The 20,305-nt window shown below is 33.1% G+C and overlaps 2 protein-coding genes and 1 long non-coding RNA gene across 4 annotated transcripts in view; 1 reads left to right on the plus strand and 2 right to left on the minus strand.

The window, feature by feature from the left end:
• LOC114329493 (venom carboxylesterase-6) overlaps window positions 1-20,305 on the minus strand; it is a 337,686-nt gene that overhangs the window by 201,409 nt on the left and 115,972 nt on the right. The window lies entirely within an intron of this gene.
• LOC126880100 (juvenile hormone esterase-like) overlaps window positions 1-20,305 on the minus strand; it is an 88,462-nt gene that overhangs the window by 1,770 nt on the left and 66,387 nt on the right. For both annotated transcript variants that reach the window (XM_050643794.1, XM_050643793.1), the window contains one exon: window positions 11,248-11,389. In XM_050643794.1, the coding sequence (XP_050499751.1) occupies window positions 11,248-11,389 (142 nt within the window). The remainder of the gene's footprint in view (window positions 1-11,247; window positions 11,390-20,305) is intronic.
• LOC126880103 (uncharacterized) lies at window positions 2,399-3,444 on the plus strand. Its single transcript, XR_007696413.1, has 2 exons — window positions 2,399-2,717; window positions 2,847-3,444. It is a non-coding gene; the product is annotated as an uncharacterized LOC126880103 (long non-coding RNA).

A 20,305-nucleotide genomic window follows, 5' to 3' on the forward strand; every position in this document is an offset into this window, starting at 1 on the left:
CAACTTTACTAAATGTTGTTTATTTTTTTAATAAGGTAAGTTGTAAGATAATATATATTACAAACATCGAACAATGTTTTCTATTGTATTGTAGTAAAATAAGGGTCAATTAATTTTAAATTTTAGTAATAATTGCACAATTTAAAAATTTTTATCAGTTGAACAATTATTAATATAATTTTTTTTCTGTGAAAGCAAACTTATGTAAAAAAATGTGGATTTTGATTTCAGTACAGGGCCCCGCTACCATATGTGCAAAGTGTGCAATGCACACGGGCGCCATCCTTTAGGGGCGCCAAAACCAAGGGTCAAAAATTGCAAAAATATTTACAAAAAAATCAAAAAGAAAAAATTAGTTTTAAAATAAAAGTTGAGAAATTAAATAGTTCAGTTTTACTTTGTTTGGATGACATTATTAGTCTTTCTATAGATATAAAATAAAAAATCACGCTATAAAAATAACAAACACCCATTCCGTAGACAAAAATGTAGATAAGAAATACCTAACTCCTATTTTATGCCCTATTTAAGTGTAACAAGATGGTCCAGCAGAATTGATTCAATAAACTCCTTAAACTTTATTCAATTAAGATTTGCTATGGTGTTGCAACGGAATTATTTGAGATAGAAGAAGATAATGTCTTTAAATCACAATTCGATTCAAAAAAAGATCCTATTGAAATATGGAAGACTGCAGTTATTTATCCTCGTCTAAGACAACACGCACGAATAATTCTTTCATGTTTTGAAAGTACATATTGTTGCGAGGCAACATTTTCATACATAACTCAAATTAAAACCCGCCTAGAAGTCAAATAAGTGATGTTCATTTGGAAGATAAACTTAAATTACGTACCACGTCAATTGAAACAAATATTCCTTTTTTGTCATCCAATAAACAACCACAGAAATCCCATTAAATTTTCTGGATCGTAAAATTAAATGTCAAATTTTTTGGAATTTATTAATTGTATCCCTAATAGCACACGACGTCCAATGGACGTCCAAAATAGGTCCATTTTTGGTCCTAACGTCCATGGACTATAAATGGACGTCCTTTGGACGTCCCATGTTGGACGTCCTTCGGAAGGAATAAATATGGACGTCCTTTGGACGTCCGACGTTGGACGTCCTTCGGACGGAATAAAAATGGACGTCCTTTGGACGTCCGACGTTGGACGTCCTTCGGAAGGAATAAATATGGACGTCCTTTGGACGTCCGACGTTGGACGTCCTTCGGACGGAATAAAAATGGACGTCCTTTGGACGTCCGACGTTGGACGTCCTTCGGAAGGAATAAATATGGACGTCCGACGTTGGACGTCCTTCGGAAGGAATAAATATGGACGTCCTTTGGACGTCCGACGTTGGACATTCTTCGGACGGAATAAAAATGGACGTCCGACGTTGGACGTCCTTCGGATGGAACAAATATGGACGTATATATACTGGACGAAATACGGACAATTCCCTAATAGCACACGACGTCATTTGGACGTCCAAAATAGGTCCATTTTTGGTCCTAACGTCCATGGACTATAAACGGACGTCCCATGTTGGACGTCCTTCGGAAGGAATAAATATGGACGTCCTTCGGACGGAATAAATATGGACGTCCTTTGGACGTCCGACTTTGGACGTCCATACTGGACGAAATACGGACGTTTTATGAACGCTTATATTGGACACATTATACCAATTACGAGATCAAATAGCAAAATAATTCAATAAAATATTAACTTGCGTTAACTTTACGTTAATGAAATACAGTCAAACCTGTCACTAACGGCCACTAAAATGAAAGAACTATTGGCCGATATAGAAAAGTGGTCGTTATTGCCAGTTTTTGTAGCCTAGATATACAGTACAACCTGTGTTACTGGCCACCTGTACTAACGGCCAGTTTAAAAATTCCCCAAACCAATTATATCTAGACTACAAAAACTGGCAATACCGGTCACCTTTCTATATCGGCCAATAGCTTTTTCATTTTTAGCGGCCGTTACTGACAGGTTTTACTGTAATTAGTGTGGGGAATTTTTAAACTGGCCGTTAGTACAGGTGGCCGGTGTTGGCAGGGGGCCGGTAACACAAGTTTTACTGTAGTTTAAATCGATTAGATCGAAAGATTAAATCTTAATTCAAAATTGTATACTAAATTATTACAATTATAAAACTATATAGTTTAATATCCAAAACATGTTTTGATTTCATGTAATGTAATGAAAATCTTATTTGTAAATTATTGGTTACAATGTTTAACAACAGGAAATATTCAAGAATAAATAAAATAAAAGTTTCCCCTAACAACAAAACATTCCAGGAATTCTACTATCAAAGTTCTATTCCGTGAACATCTGATTAAATTATGGCTGGAAAGTTACCACAAGATATTCTATGAAAAGAGTACAATGTCCTCCTGGAGGGGTAAAATTTTCCATACTCTAAAGAGAGGCCATTTACTATTCAATTTGCGTTCATTTTCAAATTTGCCGCGCGAGTATCTATGTAGCGTCGCGTGGTCATTGGTCATCAAGTCATCAATTATTTCATTTTCATCATAAGATAACCTAAAAATTTAGTAAAAATTTTGATTGGAAAAAAATGCATCGATAAGGGGGTGAAAAATGGAAATTAGTGGCTTTTTTTGCTGTACTCAACTGTACTGTTTAGTATGCTAATAGTTTTGGCTATGGCTGGATCTCTTAAACAATTATGTAAGTATTATAAAATCCGTTTTCAATTTTCTTTATGAAACGAATCATTTATGCATGTATTACCTGTAAATATTTTGATTTTTAATTGTAAAGAATAGAAAAATTACCGTTCATTTTAATTTTTTTTAGAATCAGCTGAAAGTGGTCTACAAAAAACCAGATATAACCAAAATAAAGATATAAAAAGTGTATTGGCTAATTGGAAGAAACAACATTGTCCATGCATAATAAGTTATTACTTTATAAACAAATATTAATACCTAGGAATGGAACCTGGATATAATCATCAAGAAGATAGCAGGAATCCCGACAAACAACTTAAATAAGTACAAGAATATTGAGGAAATCCTCCTCGATACTACTGGGCAAACTAGAAGATTGAAGAGGACAAAGCCTTTTGAACTAGTTTGAGTGATAGGTGATAGTGAAAAGCAGAGCATAGTGCGTGATGTGGCTGTGTATGTTAGAATAGTGCACGATCTTGTTAGATTAGATAAGAGACGCTATCGGGTAAGCTCTTCATTTTAAGAAACATTAGTAATTTAGGTTAAATTAAAATTGCTCATTGGTCAGTTATGACCAGATTGCTTTTTTTATGTTTGGCAAAAAGGGCGTAAGTCAGAATTGCACATTGCTAATGTTTTGATGATTTCTGGACCAGCAAAAAACTGTTGTAGACGTAAACTGTATGTACCAATAAAAAGAGCCGATTTTTCTGGTCCAGAAATCATCAAAACATTATCGATGTGCATTTCTGACTTAAGCCCTTTTTCCCAAACATCAGAGAATTGTAATGTACAAATTCTCCTATCTGATTTTTCATGAATTTTGTAGGAGACGAAAAACCATTTTTAGGATCATCTCCTGCTTTCACATGTAAATTTTGACATGTCTTGTAGTAAATAGATAGTTGAATTTACTACAAAACATGTCAAAAAATATATGAAAACAGGAGGTAACCATAAAAAAGTTTTTAGTCTCTCTTACAAAACTCATGAAAAAACAAATCGGAGGTATGTCACATCAGTGACTATATCCAGGGAATGTCTAAAAAATATACTTTGATGTCCCAAGAACCAAATATAACCTTTATATATATACAGGGTGTAACAAAAATACAGGTCATAAATTTAATCACATATCCTGGGACCAAAAATAGTTTGATTGGACCTAACTTACCTTAGTACAAATGTGCACAAAAGAAAAGTTACAGCCCTTTGAAGTTATATATTAATAGCACCAAGGGCCTTAGAGGCCCATGGCTTGAAAAGTTTGTTTTTTCTTCATTTTCACGTTTCTTTATGTACTGAGATCTTCTCTGGCTTGATATGTGATTTTTCTCCATTCCTTCCTCTTATTCATTTTTCTTTTCTGACCCTGTAACACCATTCTTTCCAAATCTTTTTCGACCTCTTGCTTCCATCTATTTTCCGGTCTTCCTCTTCTCTTTCTTGAAGCTATAGTGTAGTTTAGTACCCTTTTCGGAGTCCTCGTTTTTGGCATCCTTTCAATGTGACCTCGTGATCTAAGTCTCTGTGCCTTTATCACTCATTTGAAGTTACAAAATGAAAAGTGATTTTTTCCAATGTATCGAAAACAATGTGCTTTTGTGCACGTTTCAATTTAATTATTATTGTAGTACCTACCATTTAAACAACGTTTTAAAAACTTTTTTGCCTCTTATTGCTTTTTCGAAAAGTCAATTTTTATCGAAATATTGTGAATATTTGTCAAATCCACCACATATTTGTATATGGTTAAGTACGATTATGGAGACTTGGTAATAATATGCAAAATTATTTATGCTTTACATTTTTAGGTATATTTTGAACCATATTAAAAAAGAAGCCAGACTCGATAAAACGTGCCTTATCGAAAAAATACAAAGAGGCAAAAAAGTTTTGAAAACACTCTGTTTAACTAATGGTACCTCAGTAATAGTTTAATTGGAACATACAACATTTGGGGGGTTTAAAGGAACAAAACCCCCATAAAATTTTTACGTGGACATATTAAAAAAGAAGTCGCAACTCGATAAAAACTGCCTTATCTGAAAAATACTAAGAAACAAAAATATTGAATTTAACTAATGGTACCACAATAATAAAATTGAATTGGAACATACACAAAAGTTTGGGAGGATTTAAGGGATCAAAACCCCCATAAAATTTTTATGGGGTGCACAAATTTCACCATAATTTTTCTTTAAGATATTCCTGCCATAATAATGCCACATGTCACATGTCCATTTTCAATAAAAAATCGCTAATAGTTTTCGATATAATCGAAAAAATCCATTTTCATTTTGTAATTTCAAAGGGCTGTAACTTTTTATGTGCATATTTGTACAAGGTAAGTTAGGTTCATTTGAACTATTTTTGGTCCCAGAATAATGTGATTTAATTTATGACCTGTATTTTTGTTACACCCTGTATATACAGCCCATTACGCACCACCTTAAAAATTGGGCATTTTTGATGTCTCGAATTTCCTAAACCTGTTGTTGCATCTAAGTGATTTTTTTTATAATATTCTAGCCTAGGCCCTAGAATATGTTACCTCCTTATGCTTGTCATGCACAGGGAGCTATACTGTAATATATATTATATCACATTACTATAGAGAGCGATATGATATAATATACATATATTACAGCATGACAAGCTTAAGGAGGTAACCTATAGCCTAGGCTATAATATTATAAAAACATCACTTAGATGGGACAACAGGTTTAGGAAATACGAGACATCAAATATACCCCATATTTAAGGTGGTGCGTTAATTTCTTGGAGAAGTGTATTGTAATTTAATGTAAATACTGTAATATCCAATAATTGTAATTTGATATAAGATGAAATATAAGTTCCTTAAAAAATATATTTTTTATTTCCCACAATACATTCTCCACAGGTCTAAATATCGTCGCTAGACGTCCACCGAATGACCTTCCAGGACGTTAGATGGATGTTCAGCAGCAAGACATTGGACCAAACTGGGACATCCTATGAATGCCCAAATGACGTCCACCGAACGTCCCCTCCGACGTTAGGTGGACCTCCATTGGACGTTTAACAACTTGGCCTTTGGACCAAAATTGGACGTCCTGTTAAGGTCCAATTCACGTCCCCTAGGACGTCCGATTAAGGTCCAATTTACGTCCGATTAAGGTACAATTTACGTCCGCTTAAGGTCCCATTTACGTCCGATTAAAGTCCAATTTACGTCCGATTAAGGTCCAATTTACGTCCGATTAAGGTCCAATTTACGTCCGATTAAGGTCCAATTTACGTCCGATTAAGGTCAAATTTACGTCCTATTAAGGTCCAATTTATGTCCGATTAAGGTCCAATTTACGTCCGATTAAGGTCCAATTTACGTCCGATTAAGGTCCAATTTACGTCCCCTAGGACGTCCGATTAAGGTCCAATTTATGTCCGATTAAGGTCCAATTTACGTCCGATTAAGGTCCAATTTACGTCCCCTAGGACGTCCGATTAAGGTCCAATTTGCGTCCGATTAAGTTCCAATATACGTCCCCTCGGACCTTAGATGGACGTCCAATGGACGTTCGGTAGCGCGACATTTGGACCAAAATAGGACGTATAAAGGACGTTCCTCGGACGAAAACGGACGTCCAAAGGACGTCCCTAAAGTCCGTGAAGGACGTCCAATGGACGTCCTTGTGCTATTAGGGATGTCATTTTAAAAAATAAATTATTTAATTGCAAAGAAAATTATGTATTTTAATTTTGCATATCCCTTTAATTAAATCGTATATATGGATGCGGCCTTCTCAAAAATGGTAAAATGAAAATTGGCCTTTAGTCCAGGGCTCATCTGTTTTGAGATGGACGTTGAGAGGTGACTCAAATTTTTTTGCAGAAATTGCTTGAAAATAACTCAAATAATAATATGTGAGTTATCCTCCCACTCAAAATGGTCCGGAACATTGTTTAAATAATCAAAATGTCAAAATATGAAGGAAAAATTCGATTTTTTTATTGGTTTTTTGATTATAACTTTAAAACTGTTAATTTCTGAGAAAAGTTTCACTAACATAAAAGTTGCGTAATTAAATTTCCTACAATATAGAATTGGTTAAAAATTTAAAAAATAGTCACCCTTGTTGCAAAATAGCAATACTTGCGAAAAAAACCATACAAAAACAAGTATTCGCATTTTACGTTTTTCAACCATTTATGCTAAACTTAGGACCTTCATATTTTACCCAGAAAAACTATATGATATAGTAAAACAACACTGTAAATTTCATTAAGATCGGTTTAATAGATTTTGCACAATAAATTTTGCAATCCAGCTTTCGCAAAAAAAATTCATTTTTTAAAAATGTTGCACGACTAAAAATACAGCAGATAGTAAGTTGAATTTTTTTTTGCTTATAGAAGTGTACTGTACCTTTCATTTGCAATTTGCAAAATTAAAATCGAATAATTACCACGGCGTCAGGAAATTTTTTAAATAAACATTAATTTTTGGTGCTACGCGCAGGAGAGCGGTGTTCGATTCACACGAGTTGATTTCCACCAAAATTTCTTCTAATCTTTATCTAATATATTATTTTCTTACTCTATATTTTGTTGTATTTTAATATTTTAATTCCACAAAAATCAAACTAATTTTATTATTGTTTGTGAAATATTGTTTAAACAATTGCATATGTTTAAAAATAATAAACTTTTATTCTCTAAGTTAAAATATATGAACAAAGAAAGTTTTTGCTAAAAAAAGTGTTATTTTAAAGGATTAAGTATGCGTTTTTATTTTGCAATAAACAAATTTATTTATTTATATCGAAATGTAATAAAAATTAAAATGTATCAATCATTATTAAAGGTCATTGAAATGCCCAATCAGAGCAAACTATCCGCTGTCCTGCGCGTAGCACCAATAATTAATGTTTATTTAAAAAAATTCCTGACGCCGTGACAGTTAATCGATTTTAATTTTGCAAATTGCAAATAAAAGGTACAGTACACTTCTATACGCAAAAAAAAATTCAACTTGCTATCTGCTTTATTTTCAGTCCTGTAACATTTTGAAAAAACGAATTTTTTTTGCGAAAGCTGGATTGCAAAATATATTTTGCAAAATCTACTAAACCGATCTTAATTAAATTTACAGTATTGTTTTACTGTATCATAAAGTTTTTCTGAGTGAAATATGAAGGTCCTAAGTGTAGCATAAATGGTTGAAAAAACGTAAAATGCGAATACTTGTTTTTGTATAGTTTTTTCGCAATTATTGCTATTTTGCAACAAGTGTGACTATTTTTTAAATTTATAACCAATTCTATATTGTAGCAAATTTAATTATGCAACTTTTATGTCAGTACAACTTTTCTCGGAAATGAATACTTTTAAAGTTATAATCAAAAAACGAAGAAAAAAATCGAATTTTTCCTTCATTTTTTGACATTTTGATTATTTAAACAATGTTCCGGACCTTTTTGAGAGGGAGGATAACTTAAATATTACTATTTGAGTTATTTTCAAGCAATTTCTGCAAAAAAATTTGAGTCACCTCTCAACGTCCAAATGTACTAATATTTTTACAGATCCGCCCTGGTCTACTTCTAATATAAAAAGGTTCGCCACCCCTGCTCTAGCCTAACTAGAAATGAAACATACAACGAAAAGATGGAGGAATCAATGCTTGGAATAAGCTTAAGAAACAGAGTCAGAAACGAATAAGTTCGTAGACGAACAGGAGTGAAAGATATTATCGAACGTATTACCAAAGAATATAGACGTAAGAGAGTATACAGGGTGTTTGGTAAAGAATGGGCCATAGGTTAACTTTAGATTCTTGAGGTTAAAATAGGTCGATCTAAGCTAACTTACCTTAGTACAAAAGTTGATAATAACCTAAATACAGGGTGTCAAAGTTAAACTTTTATCTTTATATATATTTATCTTTATTTTATCTTTTATCTTTTTATTTTTGAATATTTCCTGGCAGGCATGAGACAACAACACGAAATTTGGTAAGTTGTGCTAGTATTGTACAATCTACTAAATTATGTTGAACAAATGTTTCTGGCTACTACCAAAGGCGTGCAACGGGGGAACGTGAATGGTTGACCCTTCCCAAATTCTACGTCACTGGCGGAATTGCTATTTTAGTGCGATTTTTTAATTCTCCAATACTTTCTATGTAAAAAACATACTCTTCATTCGTAACGATAAAGTCATTAGTTTTCGAGATATTTGAAGCTAAAAACGAAGGAGCATAATACATTAATCCAAATAAGTGAGCCTTTTCATTTTTAACTTCAAATATCTCGAAAACTAATGACTTTATCGTTACGAATGTAGAGTCTGTTATTTGCATAGAAAGTATTAGAAAATCTAAAAATTATGCTAAAATAGCAGTTTCATAAGTGGCGTAGAATTTGGGAAGGGTCAACCATTCATTTTCCCCTGTCGTACGCCTCTGGTATTAAATACAAACGATTATTTAACATAATTTAGTAGGGTGTACAGTACCTAAACTTTCTGCCAAGTACCATAAGGATATGTCAAATAGTTTTATAGTACCGGGCACACATAGTTCTTAAAGTTTTAAATAAAGAATAAATTATTAAAAAAAAAGAATACTTTAAAATAATTTGACATATCCGTGTCGTACTTGGCAGAAAGTGTAGGCACTGTACACCCTACTAAATTATGTTAAATTAATCGTTTCTGGCTACTACCAGAGACGTACGACAGGGGAAAGTGAATGGTTGACCCTTCCCAAATTCTACGCCACTCATGAAACTGCTATTTTAGCATCATTTTTAGTTTCTCCAATACTTTGTACGCAAATAATATACTCTTCATTCGTAACGATAAAGTTATTAGTTTTCGAGATATTTGAAGTTAAAAATGAAAAGGCACACTTATTTTGATTAATGTATTATGCTCCTTCGTTTTTAGCTTCAAATATCTCGAAAACTAATGGTTTTATCGTTACGAATGAAGAGTATGTTTTTTACATAGAAAGTATTGTAACCCCCTGTACATAACACCCTGTATATAATAGGAGAGCATATTATACAGGGTGTAACAAAAATACAGGTCATAACTTAAATCACATATTCTGGGACCAAAAATAGTTCGAATGAACCTAACTTACCTTAGTACAAATATGCACATAAAAAAAGTTATAGCCCTTTGAAGTTACAAAATGAAAATCGATTTTTTCGAATATATCCAAAACTATTAGATATTTTTTATTGAAAATGGATATGCGGCATTCTTATAGCAGGAGCATCTTAAAGAAAAATTATAGTGAAATTTGTGCTCCCCATAAAAATTTTATGGGGGTTTTGTTCCCTTAAACCCCCCCAAACTTTTCTGTACGTTCCAATTAAATTATTATTGTGGTACCATTAGTTAAATTCAATGTTTGTAAAACTTTTTGGCTCTCAGTATTTTTTCGATAAGGCAGTTTTTATCGAGTTGCCTCTTATTTTTTAATATGTTTACATAAAAATTGTATGGGGCTTTTGTTCCTTTAAACCTCCCAAATGTTTGTGTACGCTCCAATTAAACTATTACTGCGATACCATTAGTTAAACAAAATGTTTTTAAAACTTTTTTGCCTCTTTGTATTTTTTCGAGAAGGCAACTTTTATCGAGATATGGCTTCTTTTTTAATAAGGTTCAAAATATACCTAAAAATGTAAATCATACATAAATTTTCATATTATTACCTAGTCTCCATAATCGTACTTAACCATATACAAATATGTGGTGGATTTGACAAATATTCAAAATATCTCGATAAAAACTGACTTTTCGAAAAAGTACTAAGAGCCAAAAAAGTTTTAAAAATATTGTGTTTAAGTAATGGTACTACAATAATAATTTAATTGGAACGTACACAAAAGTTTGGGGGGGGGGGGTTAAAAGAACTAAACCCCCATAAAATTTTTATAGGGTGTCCAAATTTCACTATAATTTTTTCTTAAGATGCTACTGTCATAAGAATGCCATATGTCCATTTTCAATAAAAAATCTTTAATAGTTTTCGATACATTGGAAAAAATCGATTTTCATTTTGTAACTTCAAAGGGTTGTAACTTTTTTTATATGCACATTTGTACTAAGGTAAGTTAGGTTCAATCAAACTATTTTTGGTACCAGAATATGTGATTACATTTATGACCTGTATTTTCGTTACAGGAAAAAATGGAGATGGGCGGGATATCAAAAACTGCTTGGGTGGTGATCACGAGCAGACAAGTAAAGCCAAAGAAGACCCCCAACGCGATGGACCGACGACCTCAAAATAATTGTGACTAATTGGATAGCAGAGGCGCAGAACAGAAGAAGATGGACATATCTGGAGGAGGCCTATGTTCAACAATGAACAAATCATAGCTGATTGATGATGATGATGATGATGATGATGATGATAATGATGATGATGAACTAGAAATATTTATTTAAAATGCCATTATATCAATATCATACATGTCAGTTGAGTTGATTGTTTTTAGATTATAAATGATTTTAATACTTACAAATACTTAGCAAAATTCGTAAACAGGGTTCTATATCTGTCACTTGTTTTAATATCCAACTCAGGATATCTATCTAGGTAAGAATGATTAGAGGAAACCCATAAGTAATGGTTGTCTTCAGCGTGTCCAACTCTGTAAGCTCCTAAAATGTAAGGCAAAATGATATATACCTCGTCCAATTTACTTACCGTTGCACGTCATCCGCGCCATAGCCTGTGACACGATACCAACACGAAATATTTAGGCGGTGGGTGTGTTCTTTTTTAGAATCAAAATGATTCTAAAGGGGAACACACCTACCGCCTAGATATTTCGTGTTGGTATCGTGTCACAGGCTATGGCGCGGATGACGTGCAACGGTAAGTAAATTGGACGAGGTATATGAAGTTATTACAACATGTCAAAATATAATGATCTAATATGAGAATAATGAGATATAATGAGCAGCCAGAAAATTATAGGGGTATCAACTTGTTAAATACTACCCTAAAACTTAAACTAAAATATTACAAGACCTAATGAATCAGAGAATAAATTTAGTAGATGAACAACAGGATTTTCGTACTGCAAAATCGTGTACAGATGCAATATTCGTCATAAAGCAAATTACTGAGAAATCACTAGAGTATAATAGACCAGCATTTCTATGTCTGATTGACTTGAAGAAAACATTTGACAGAGTAAGACTCAAAGATGTAATCCATCTTCTGTATAATAGAGAAGTCCCACTATATATCATAAAAACTATTGAAAACATCTACCAAAATAACAAAATGGAAGTCAGAATAGACGAACAACTTACAGAACCTATAGATATAGGCAGCGGAATAAGACAGGTATTGAGTCCTATGCTCTTTAATTTAATCATGGATGAAATCATCAAAAACATCAACAAATTCAATATGACAATTTCATCTCATAACCAGTGCCGGTTTAACCTAACTTCGGGCCCTGGGCGCAGAATATTTAGGGGCCCCCTTAATTGCTATTCGTTGTCAGATTTTTTTACAAGAAAACACATTCATGTATTTATACCCGTAAAATCCATACACAATTTTTAGCAAACAAGAAGAATAGCAAACGTAAAAATATTCCAAAAATACATTTAAAAATGTATAAAAAAAACAGAAAGTTACACAAAACAACACATGACAAGCAAAAAAATATATTCTAAAAAATACATATGACAAAAATTAAATCACTTTTTTGCTTGATTAGGCATTAGCAATTTGTCAGATGACACTATCACAATTCAGTTGCTCCAGGTCTTCATTTTCTATAATAAAATAGTGATATTCGTCTAGATTTTCTTGACCCAAATTTGGCGTCAAATATATTTTTATTCTTTTTAAAGCCGAAAAAGACCGCTCGCCTGATGAATTAGAAGTTGGTATCGTGAAATAAACTTTATATTAGGAATATTAGGAAATGTTACCTTTAGGTACAATCTTTACATCCTGGATGATACCAAATTTTATAAATGTTTATTTAACTTTTGGCATAATGTTATCATTATGTTATACTTAGAATGGGTAATTTCATTATGCAAGTTCTCTTTGGTTTCATCGACATATTTTTTATATTTCACATATAAAGTATTAATAATTGACGTCTTGACTGCTTCTTTATCTAGCGTAGAAAATCATCTAACCTGATGTAACATCTTTGTAGCATACATTATATCCTCGTCTTCGCAAAAAAAATATTTTTGGCTTCTAGTTCAATTCTGCTTGACATATTTCTTACGTCTTCAACGAATCTCAAAATATATTGTCATTAGCCATTATTTCTACTCCAATTGACACGTTTAAGTTCACAGTTTCTTCACATTCACGTATTGCTTTTGCATTAACTCGTTCCAAAGTTTTGGTCCAAATCAGTGTCAATAGAGCTGTCTCAAAGATTTTATTCTGCAGCGTCTTGGCTTCATTTTTAATTGCTAATTTTTCGTCTCTGTTATTGCTTAACTAGAAAAAATAGGTTTTATGGATACCTAGTTTTTAACTAAAGCATTTAGGTACAGCGTCAAAAGTTTCTACAAGCTTTGATTTCATTAATTCCAAAAATTCATTGCAAATTTGGTGAGACAGATAGATAACTGAACCTTTTCATTTATTCGCATTCCGTTGTAAATGCTCAGCTAAGAAGTAATCAAATTTAGCAAAGTATATGATGACTCGTTAAATCCTCATTGCATCAACGGAAAGCTAGTCCTTGAGAAGCATAGTAGTGACAACAACTCTTCTTAGGACGTTTATCCAATAGTTAGCTTCGCAAACAAACGTTTTTCAGTGCTTTATTGTGAGTTAGCTTCGCATTTTACTTGCTTTTTCAAGACAGCGTCTATAACTCCAATCAATGATGATCTTGTTATTAATGTAACCATAGAGTTCAGATAAAATTTACTTTCTTCGTGAGATTTGAGCAAAATATTCAAATGTTTCCAGTGGGTCCATCCAAGCTCAGTTAAACTATTTTTTCAATTCAAAATAATTTGCACGGGTAACAATAAAAAGCTTTAACACTTGCGCCGTATATTAGCCAATCTCTCTTTTCTTTGCCTCCATTGGGTTTTCCTCTATAAAAGTTGTTTTTATTTAATCTTCTATAATAAGCTTTTTCTCCATCTTCAAACATGTTTTTATAACGTTCTAAGAAATCACTTTTTGGTTTAAATGTTCGCAGTTTTTATAAAGTCATCAGTCTTAAAATCAGACCATTTCGAAATCGCAGGTATTTCGTCGTTTTTTTTTCTATTTTGGAAAATACGTAAATTATTTAGCGGACTTTACTTTTTTATTAGTAAAAGGAACGGGTCCCTACGGGCCCCTCCGGGGCCCGGGCCCCTGGGCGCCCGTCCCAAGCGCCCAGTGCATAAACCGGCACTGCTCATAACTAAAAAAAATAGTAGGTAATCAGTAAAAAACCAATCACATGTAAGTAAAATAGAAATTGATGGTATCAGTATTAAACAAGTAATGGAAATAAAATACCTTGAAATTACATTGTCAAGCTACGGAGACCTGGACAAAGAAGTGCGAAATTAAGTACAAAAAGCAAATACAGAGTGGGGCATTAGTGTGACAAAGTCCAATTACTCGCTTGTCGTAAGAGATACGAAAAAAAGTTATTTACATAAAAGTTGGAACACGGATAGGACCATAATTTAAAAATATTTTCAGATATACAGGGTCACCCGTATTGACAGGGTGACACAAACTTATGTTTTTTTTAATGGAACACCCTGTATATATTTACATTTTTGGATTCTCCTCAATGTCTTCTTTCTCAAAATATAGGGTTTTGTAATATTATACGAGGTAGTATATTCGTAACAACATTCACACCCTGTAGAATTGTAGTGATTTGACATCAAAGTTTCTATTTACGATCAAACAATTTTTAATGTAGTCTAATATTGTTAAACATTAGTAATATAGCGAAAAGTTTAATATTAATATACAGGGTTGGTCAAAACTCGGAATGAGTATTTTTTGAGTTTTCTTAAATGGAACACCCTGTATTTTAGTATTCTAATGAAATGATATTTTATGATACTATTTTATTTCTTAAGCATTCCCTATACCCAAGTGCCTTAATTTTTGAGTTATTGGTGATTCTTTAATCCAAACATTAATTGCAACAAAAATTACGTGAAATTTTATTAGGTGGCTGTGCAAATATTCAACCAAAAATAATTTTTCGAAAAAAAGTAGATATTAATCTAGAGTGATCCTTAATTTATTAATATTGAATGAGGTATCCAAATACCTACGTAGTTAAGATTGTTGGTACGTAAAACATTAATAAAAACACACAAGATTCTACCTAGTTGGCTATGACAATAAATTTGCTAAAACATTTGACATTATACTATTTTTATATTTCCAGTTGCTTTGTTACCATTACTAATATTATTTTTTTTATACGTAACTGATGAGTAACTGATCAAAATGTTTTTGTGCTAGGAGAGTATAACAAAAATGTGCTACTAGCAATAATAATTTTTCATAAGCAATTTCCTGATAAACGAAAACCAAGAAGAGAAACTTTTGAAAGTACACTAATACGATTTCAACAGTCTAGGTCTAGATAGTTAGATTATAAGAACGTTCTTCCTAATATGCAGATCCTCAGTTACACTAAGGATTACATTTAATTCATTTTATTCATTTAAAATAGTTTTTATTCGATCAGGTTTCTCGTAATTTAAGTATCCAGTCCGTTGAAACCGTTTTAGCATAGTTTTAGAAGTTTCTCTTCTTGGTTTTTGTTTATCAGGAAGTTGCTGATGAAAAATTCTTATTGTTAGTAGCACATTTTTGTTATACTCTCCTAGCGCAAAAACCATTTTAATCAGTTACTCATCAGTTACTTATTAAAAAAAATCAATATTAGTAATGGTAACAAGGCAACTGGAACTACAAAAATAGTATAATATCAAATGTTTTAGCAAATTTATTGTCATAGCCAACTAGGTAGAATCTTGTATGTTTTTATTCCTATTTTACGCACCAACAATTTTAACTACGTAGGTATTTGGATATCTCATCGAATATTAATAAATTAGGGATCAGTCTAGATTAATATCTACTTTTTTTTTTGAAAAATTATTTTTGATTAAATATTTGCACAGCCACCTAATAAAATTTCACGTAATTTTTGTTGCAATTAATGTTTGGATTAAAGAATCACGAATAACTCAAAAATTAAAGCACTTAGATATAGGGAATGCTTAAGAAATAAAAAAGTACCATAAAATATAATTTCATTGGAATACTAAAATACAGGGTATTCTATTTAAGAAAACTCAGAAAATACTCATTCCGAGTTTTGACCAACCCTGTATATTAATATTGAACTTTTCGCTGTATTATTAATGTTTAACAATATTAGACTATATTAAAAATCGTTTGACCATAAATAGAAACTTTGATGTCAAATCACTACAATTCTACAGGTTGTGCATATTGCTATGATATTAACAATAAAAGGTAATTATCTTTTAATCTACCTCATATAATATTACAAAACCCTATATTTTGAGAAAGAAGACATCGAGGAGAATCCAAAAATATAAAAATATACAGGGTGTTCCATTTAAAAAACATAACTTTGTGTCACCCTGTCAATACGGGTGACCCTGTATGTCTGAAAATATTTTTAAATTATGGTCCTATCTGTGCCCCAACTTTTACCTAAATATTTTGTTTTGTATCTCTTATGACAAACGAGTAATTGGACTTTGTCTCACTAATGCCCCACCCTGTAGACTGACAGGATGTAGTAATAACACTATATGGCGAAATCGACATATTAACATTAACACTGAGATGAAGTCATGAATTCATAAAGCCAGTGTAAGACCAATAACGACATCTGCATCAGAAATAAGACCCGATACAGCCACAATACAAAGACTAGTGGAAACGGCAGAGATGAGAGTACTGAGAAGAATAATTACAGGAAATACGCTGAGAAATCGAAAGAGGAGTGAAGACATTAGAAGACAATGTAACGTACAGTGTATAAACGAATGGACGCTAAATAGAAAAAAATAATGGAATAACCACATAAACAGAATAGGGGAGACACTTGTGGTCAAAATAGAAAGAGATAAATCACCAATCGTAGAAGAAGTATCGGCCGACCGCCCAAAAGATGGAGTGACAACCTTCCATATAGAGACAACCTTCCGCCAATGAACAAGCAGATTTGCCTATAAAGAGGAAGAAGAATATAAGTAAAGAAACTTATTCAAGGTAGTAATAATTATATCCAGATTTTCGTTTGTTGTTGGTGCATCAGATTGATAATAAAACTCGCACATATCACATATCACTTGCTTCCTTCCACTTCATCCATATCGCCCTAACTGTACCGCATGGATCTTTATCTATTTTCCGATTACCCTATAATATTAAAATTCTAGAGTGCTGGCTTCCCTAAGCAAACTTAACAATTCACTAAAATCTGTAGCCATTTTCCTCTACGATCGTGAACCAATAAATTTTCATGTGCCCTCATCCACATCGCTTTCTGTGTCTCTCAATAGGTCATAGGTCTCTTTTCTCCTGCATTCTTAAGGTACGTATCCACTATGTTGGTGCTCAGCGCTCCTGCAACCTGCTTCTCCATATAGCGGATACGTTGGCGCTCCCCTTCTGGGCAACAGTGGCGGCCCTATCAATTGGAGCAGTTACAAGGAGCACGGAGCACAAACATAGTGAATACGTGCCTTTACATTCAACAGTTTTAGGAAGCCTGTTTCTTAAACGACAATGTCCAGTCACCATGTCATTAACCGTTCTGACATCGTTTATTGAAGTTCATCAAATTGTTCGAGAGGTTTTTATCAATATTCTTGATTATTTTTTTAGTCTTGAGTAACTTTCCATTTTTTTGTGATTCCTTATCAGCCACTCATGAATCTCGTTTTTCGTAACATCTTTATGATGCCACAGAAAGGTTCTTGACCTACAAACAAAGGTTTCTCTCGAGCCTTGTATTGCCAACATATCAGCTCGCTTATTCCCAAGCACTCCTTTTTAACCCTGCACCCATATTAAAGACACCTTATTGTCTTTTGCCAGGTTGTTGAGGAGATCTTTGCAGTTCTTCACCAGTATTGATTTGGTGAGTAGGTCCTTTACTGCCAGAATAGTCGCTTGACTATCTGTGTAATTGTTCATTCTTTTTGTTTTGAAATCTCCATCTATTGTTTTACTTTTATCTTTTATATTTACTTATGTTTTTATTTATATTTGACATATAAAAGCTATTTTTTTTTTACCAATAAACTGTCTATATCATGTTTTCTTGTCATTAATATGCTTGTTTGAAACCTATTTTCTCCACTTTTATATGAGATAAATTGACTTTCTTCGTTTAAAAAAATTGTTAACAATCGACATATCTAATGATAGAGAAATGAAAGATATTGGCTGCTCTAATATTAGAAACAAGATATATAAGGTGGAAGGCACTTATGGAATAAAATTCTGTCATTGTTTTAAAAATTTTTTAATTAAAAACTCTGAAACTCGTCAAATTTCATATATAAATGTGCGCTTTTTAATTATAAATTTGAATGTACAGGGTGATTCACGCAAGTCTGGCATAGTTCATAAGCTTTATTTTTAATGGAACACCCTGTATATTTTTATATTTTTAAAAGTTGCTTAATAACCTGATTTAAAGGAATTATATAATTTAGGTTGCATTATGAATAATAGAGGGTAAAATTTTGAAATTATAATGTATGCAAACCACTTATGGAATAAAATTGTTTGTGTCCTTATTTTAGAAAAATATAAGAAACGCTAGGATACCTCAACTTTTAAATTCAAATAAGCACTGTTTAAACGTAAATTTAAATATACAGGATGATTCACGCAAGCCTAGCATAGTCTATGATCTTTAATTTTAATCAAACACCCTGTATAACATTATTCATTTAGAAGCTACTAAACAACTTCATCTCAAAAAAGTGTATTATGCTGGGTTATGAATAATGCAAGGTGAAATTTTAAAATTATTATAATTGGACGGCGTTATGCATAACTCGACCAAGCGCCATTTCTTTAAAATCGAGATAACAGCGAATTCTGGTGACACATAGCTAAAACTATCTTGGAAAAAATCTCTGTTATTGTTACGTTAACGGTTACTAAGAAAAACAAAATTAAACCAAGCGACATTATGTCTATTAAGGGTTTTTAGTTTTGAATAACAAGACTATATCCATAACGGCCATTCTTAGTTTCTCAATAGTAGACTAAGCGCCGACTAAACGTCTTTGGTCTGGTTATGCTAAACTAAGCGTGTGCCCAGAATAACATTTTTGTACCCCTTATAGTCTAAGAGCTGGGAGCGGATTTTGTGCGTGATAAGTAATATGGAAAAACTATACGGGGATATGTTGAATTAGTTGTGTACATGACTTTCACCAACGGCCGGAAACCAGAGTTGGGGCCGAGGGTAGTTATAAGGGGTCAAAGTCGCGGATTTTATTATTTTTTTTATGACGCTCATGATCGAGAGGGTGCACCAAAATTTGGGAATAAGTAGGTCATGACGTACCTAAGTAAAATCTCTAGGGGCTCAACGCTGCGTGGCCGACAAAGGGGTGGGGGTAGGGGTGAATATAAAAAATATAAGGGGTTCTTTGCGACGTTCGTGATTGAGATAGTGCACCAAAATTTGGGTATAAGTAGACCATGACATATATAATTAAAATCCCCAGAGCCGGAAACCAGAGTCGGGAAGGAAGGTAGTTATAAGGGGCCAAAGTTCCGTTTTCTATTATTTTTTTTGTGACGCTCATGATCGAGATAGCGCGCCAAAATTTGAGAATAAGTAGGTCATGACGTGACTAAGTAAAATCTCCAGGAGTGGAACGCTGCGTGGCCGACAAAGGGGTGGGGCAGGGGTGAATATAAAAAAATGTAAGGGGTTTTTTGCAACGTTCGTGATTGAGATAGTGCACCAAAATTTGGGAATTAGTAGACCATGACATAACTAAGTAATATCCCCAGAGGCGGAAACCAGAGTGGTGGACGAGGGTAGTTATAAGGGGTAAAAGTCGCGGTTTTTATTATTTTTTTTTGTGGCGCTCATGATGGAGATAGTATACCAAAATTTGGGAGTAAGTAGGTTATGACGTAACTAAGTAAAATCTTCAGGGGCGGAACGCTGCTTGGGGTACAAAGGGGTGGTAGGCAGGGGTGAGTATAAAAATATATGGGGTTTTTTCTGCCGTTCGTGATCGAGATAGTGCACCAAAATTTGGGAATAAGTAGATCATGACATTACTAAGTAATATTTCCAGGGGCGGAACACTGCGTGGGAGACAAATGTTGTGCCGGGTCACAAAAAAAATAATACACACTGCGACTTCGACCCCTTAAAACTACCCTCATCCCCAACTCTGGTTTCCGGCTCTGGGGCTTTTACTTAGCTAAGTCATGGTCTACTTATTCCCAAATTTTGGTGCACTATCTCAATCTAGCACGTCGCAAAAAACTCCTTATATTTTTTATATTCACACCTACCCCCA

Source organism: Diabrotica virgifera, chromosome 2 (genome assembly GCF_917563875.1).
Source record: "Diabrotica virgifera virgifera chromosome 2, PGI_DIABVI_V3a".
Lineage (NCBI taxonomy): Eukaryota > Metazoa > Arthropoda > Insecta > Coleoptera > Chrysomelidae > Diabrotica > Diabrotica virgifera.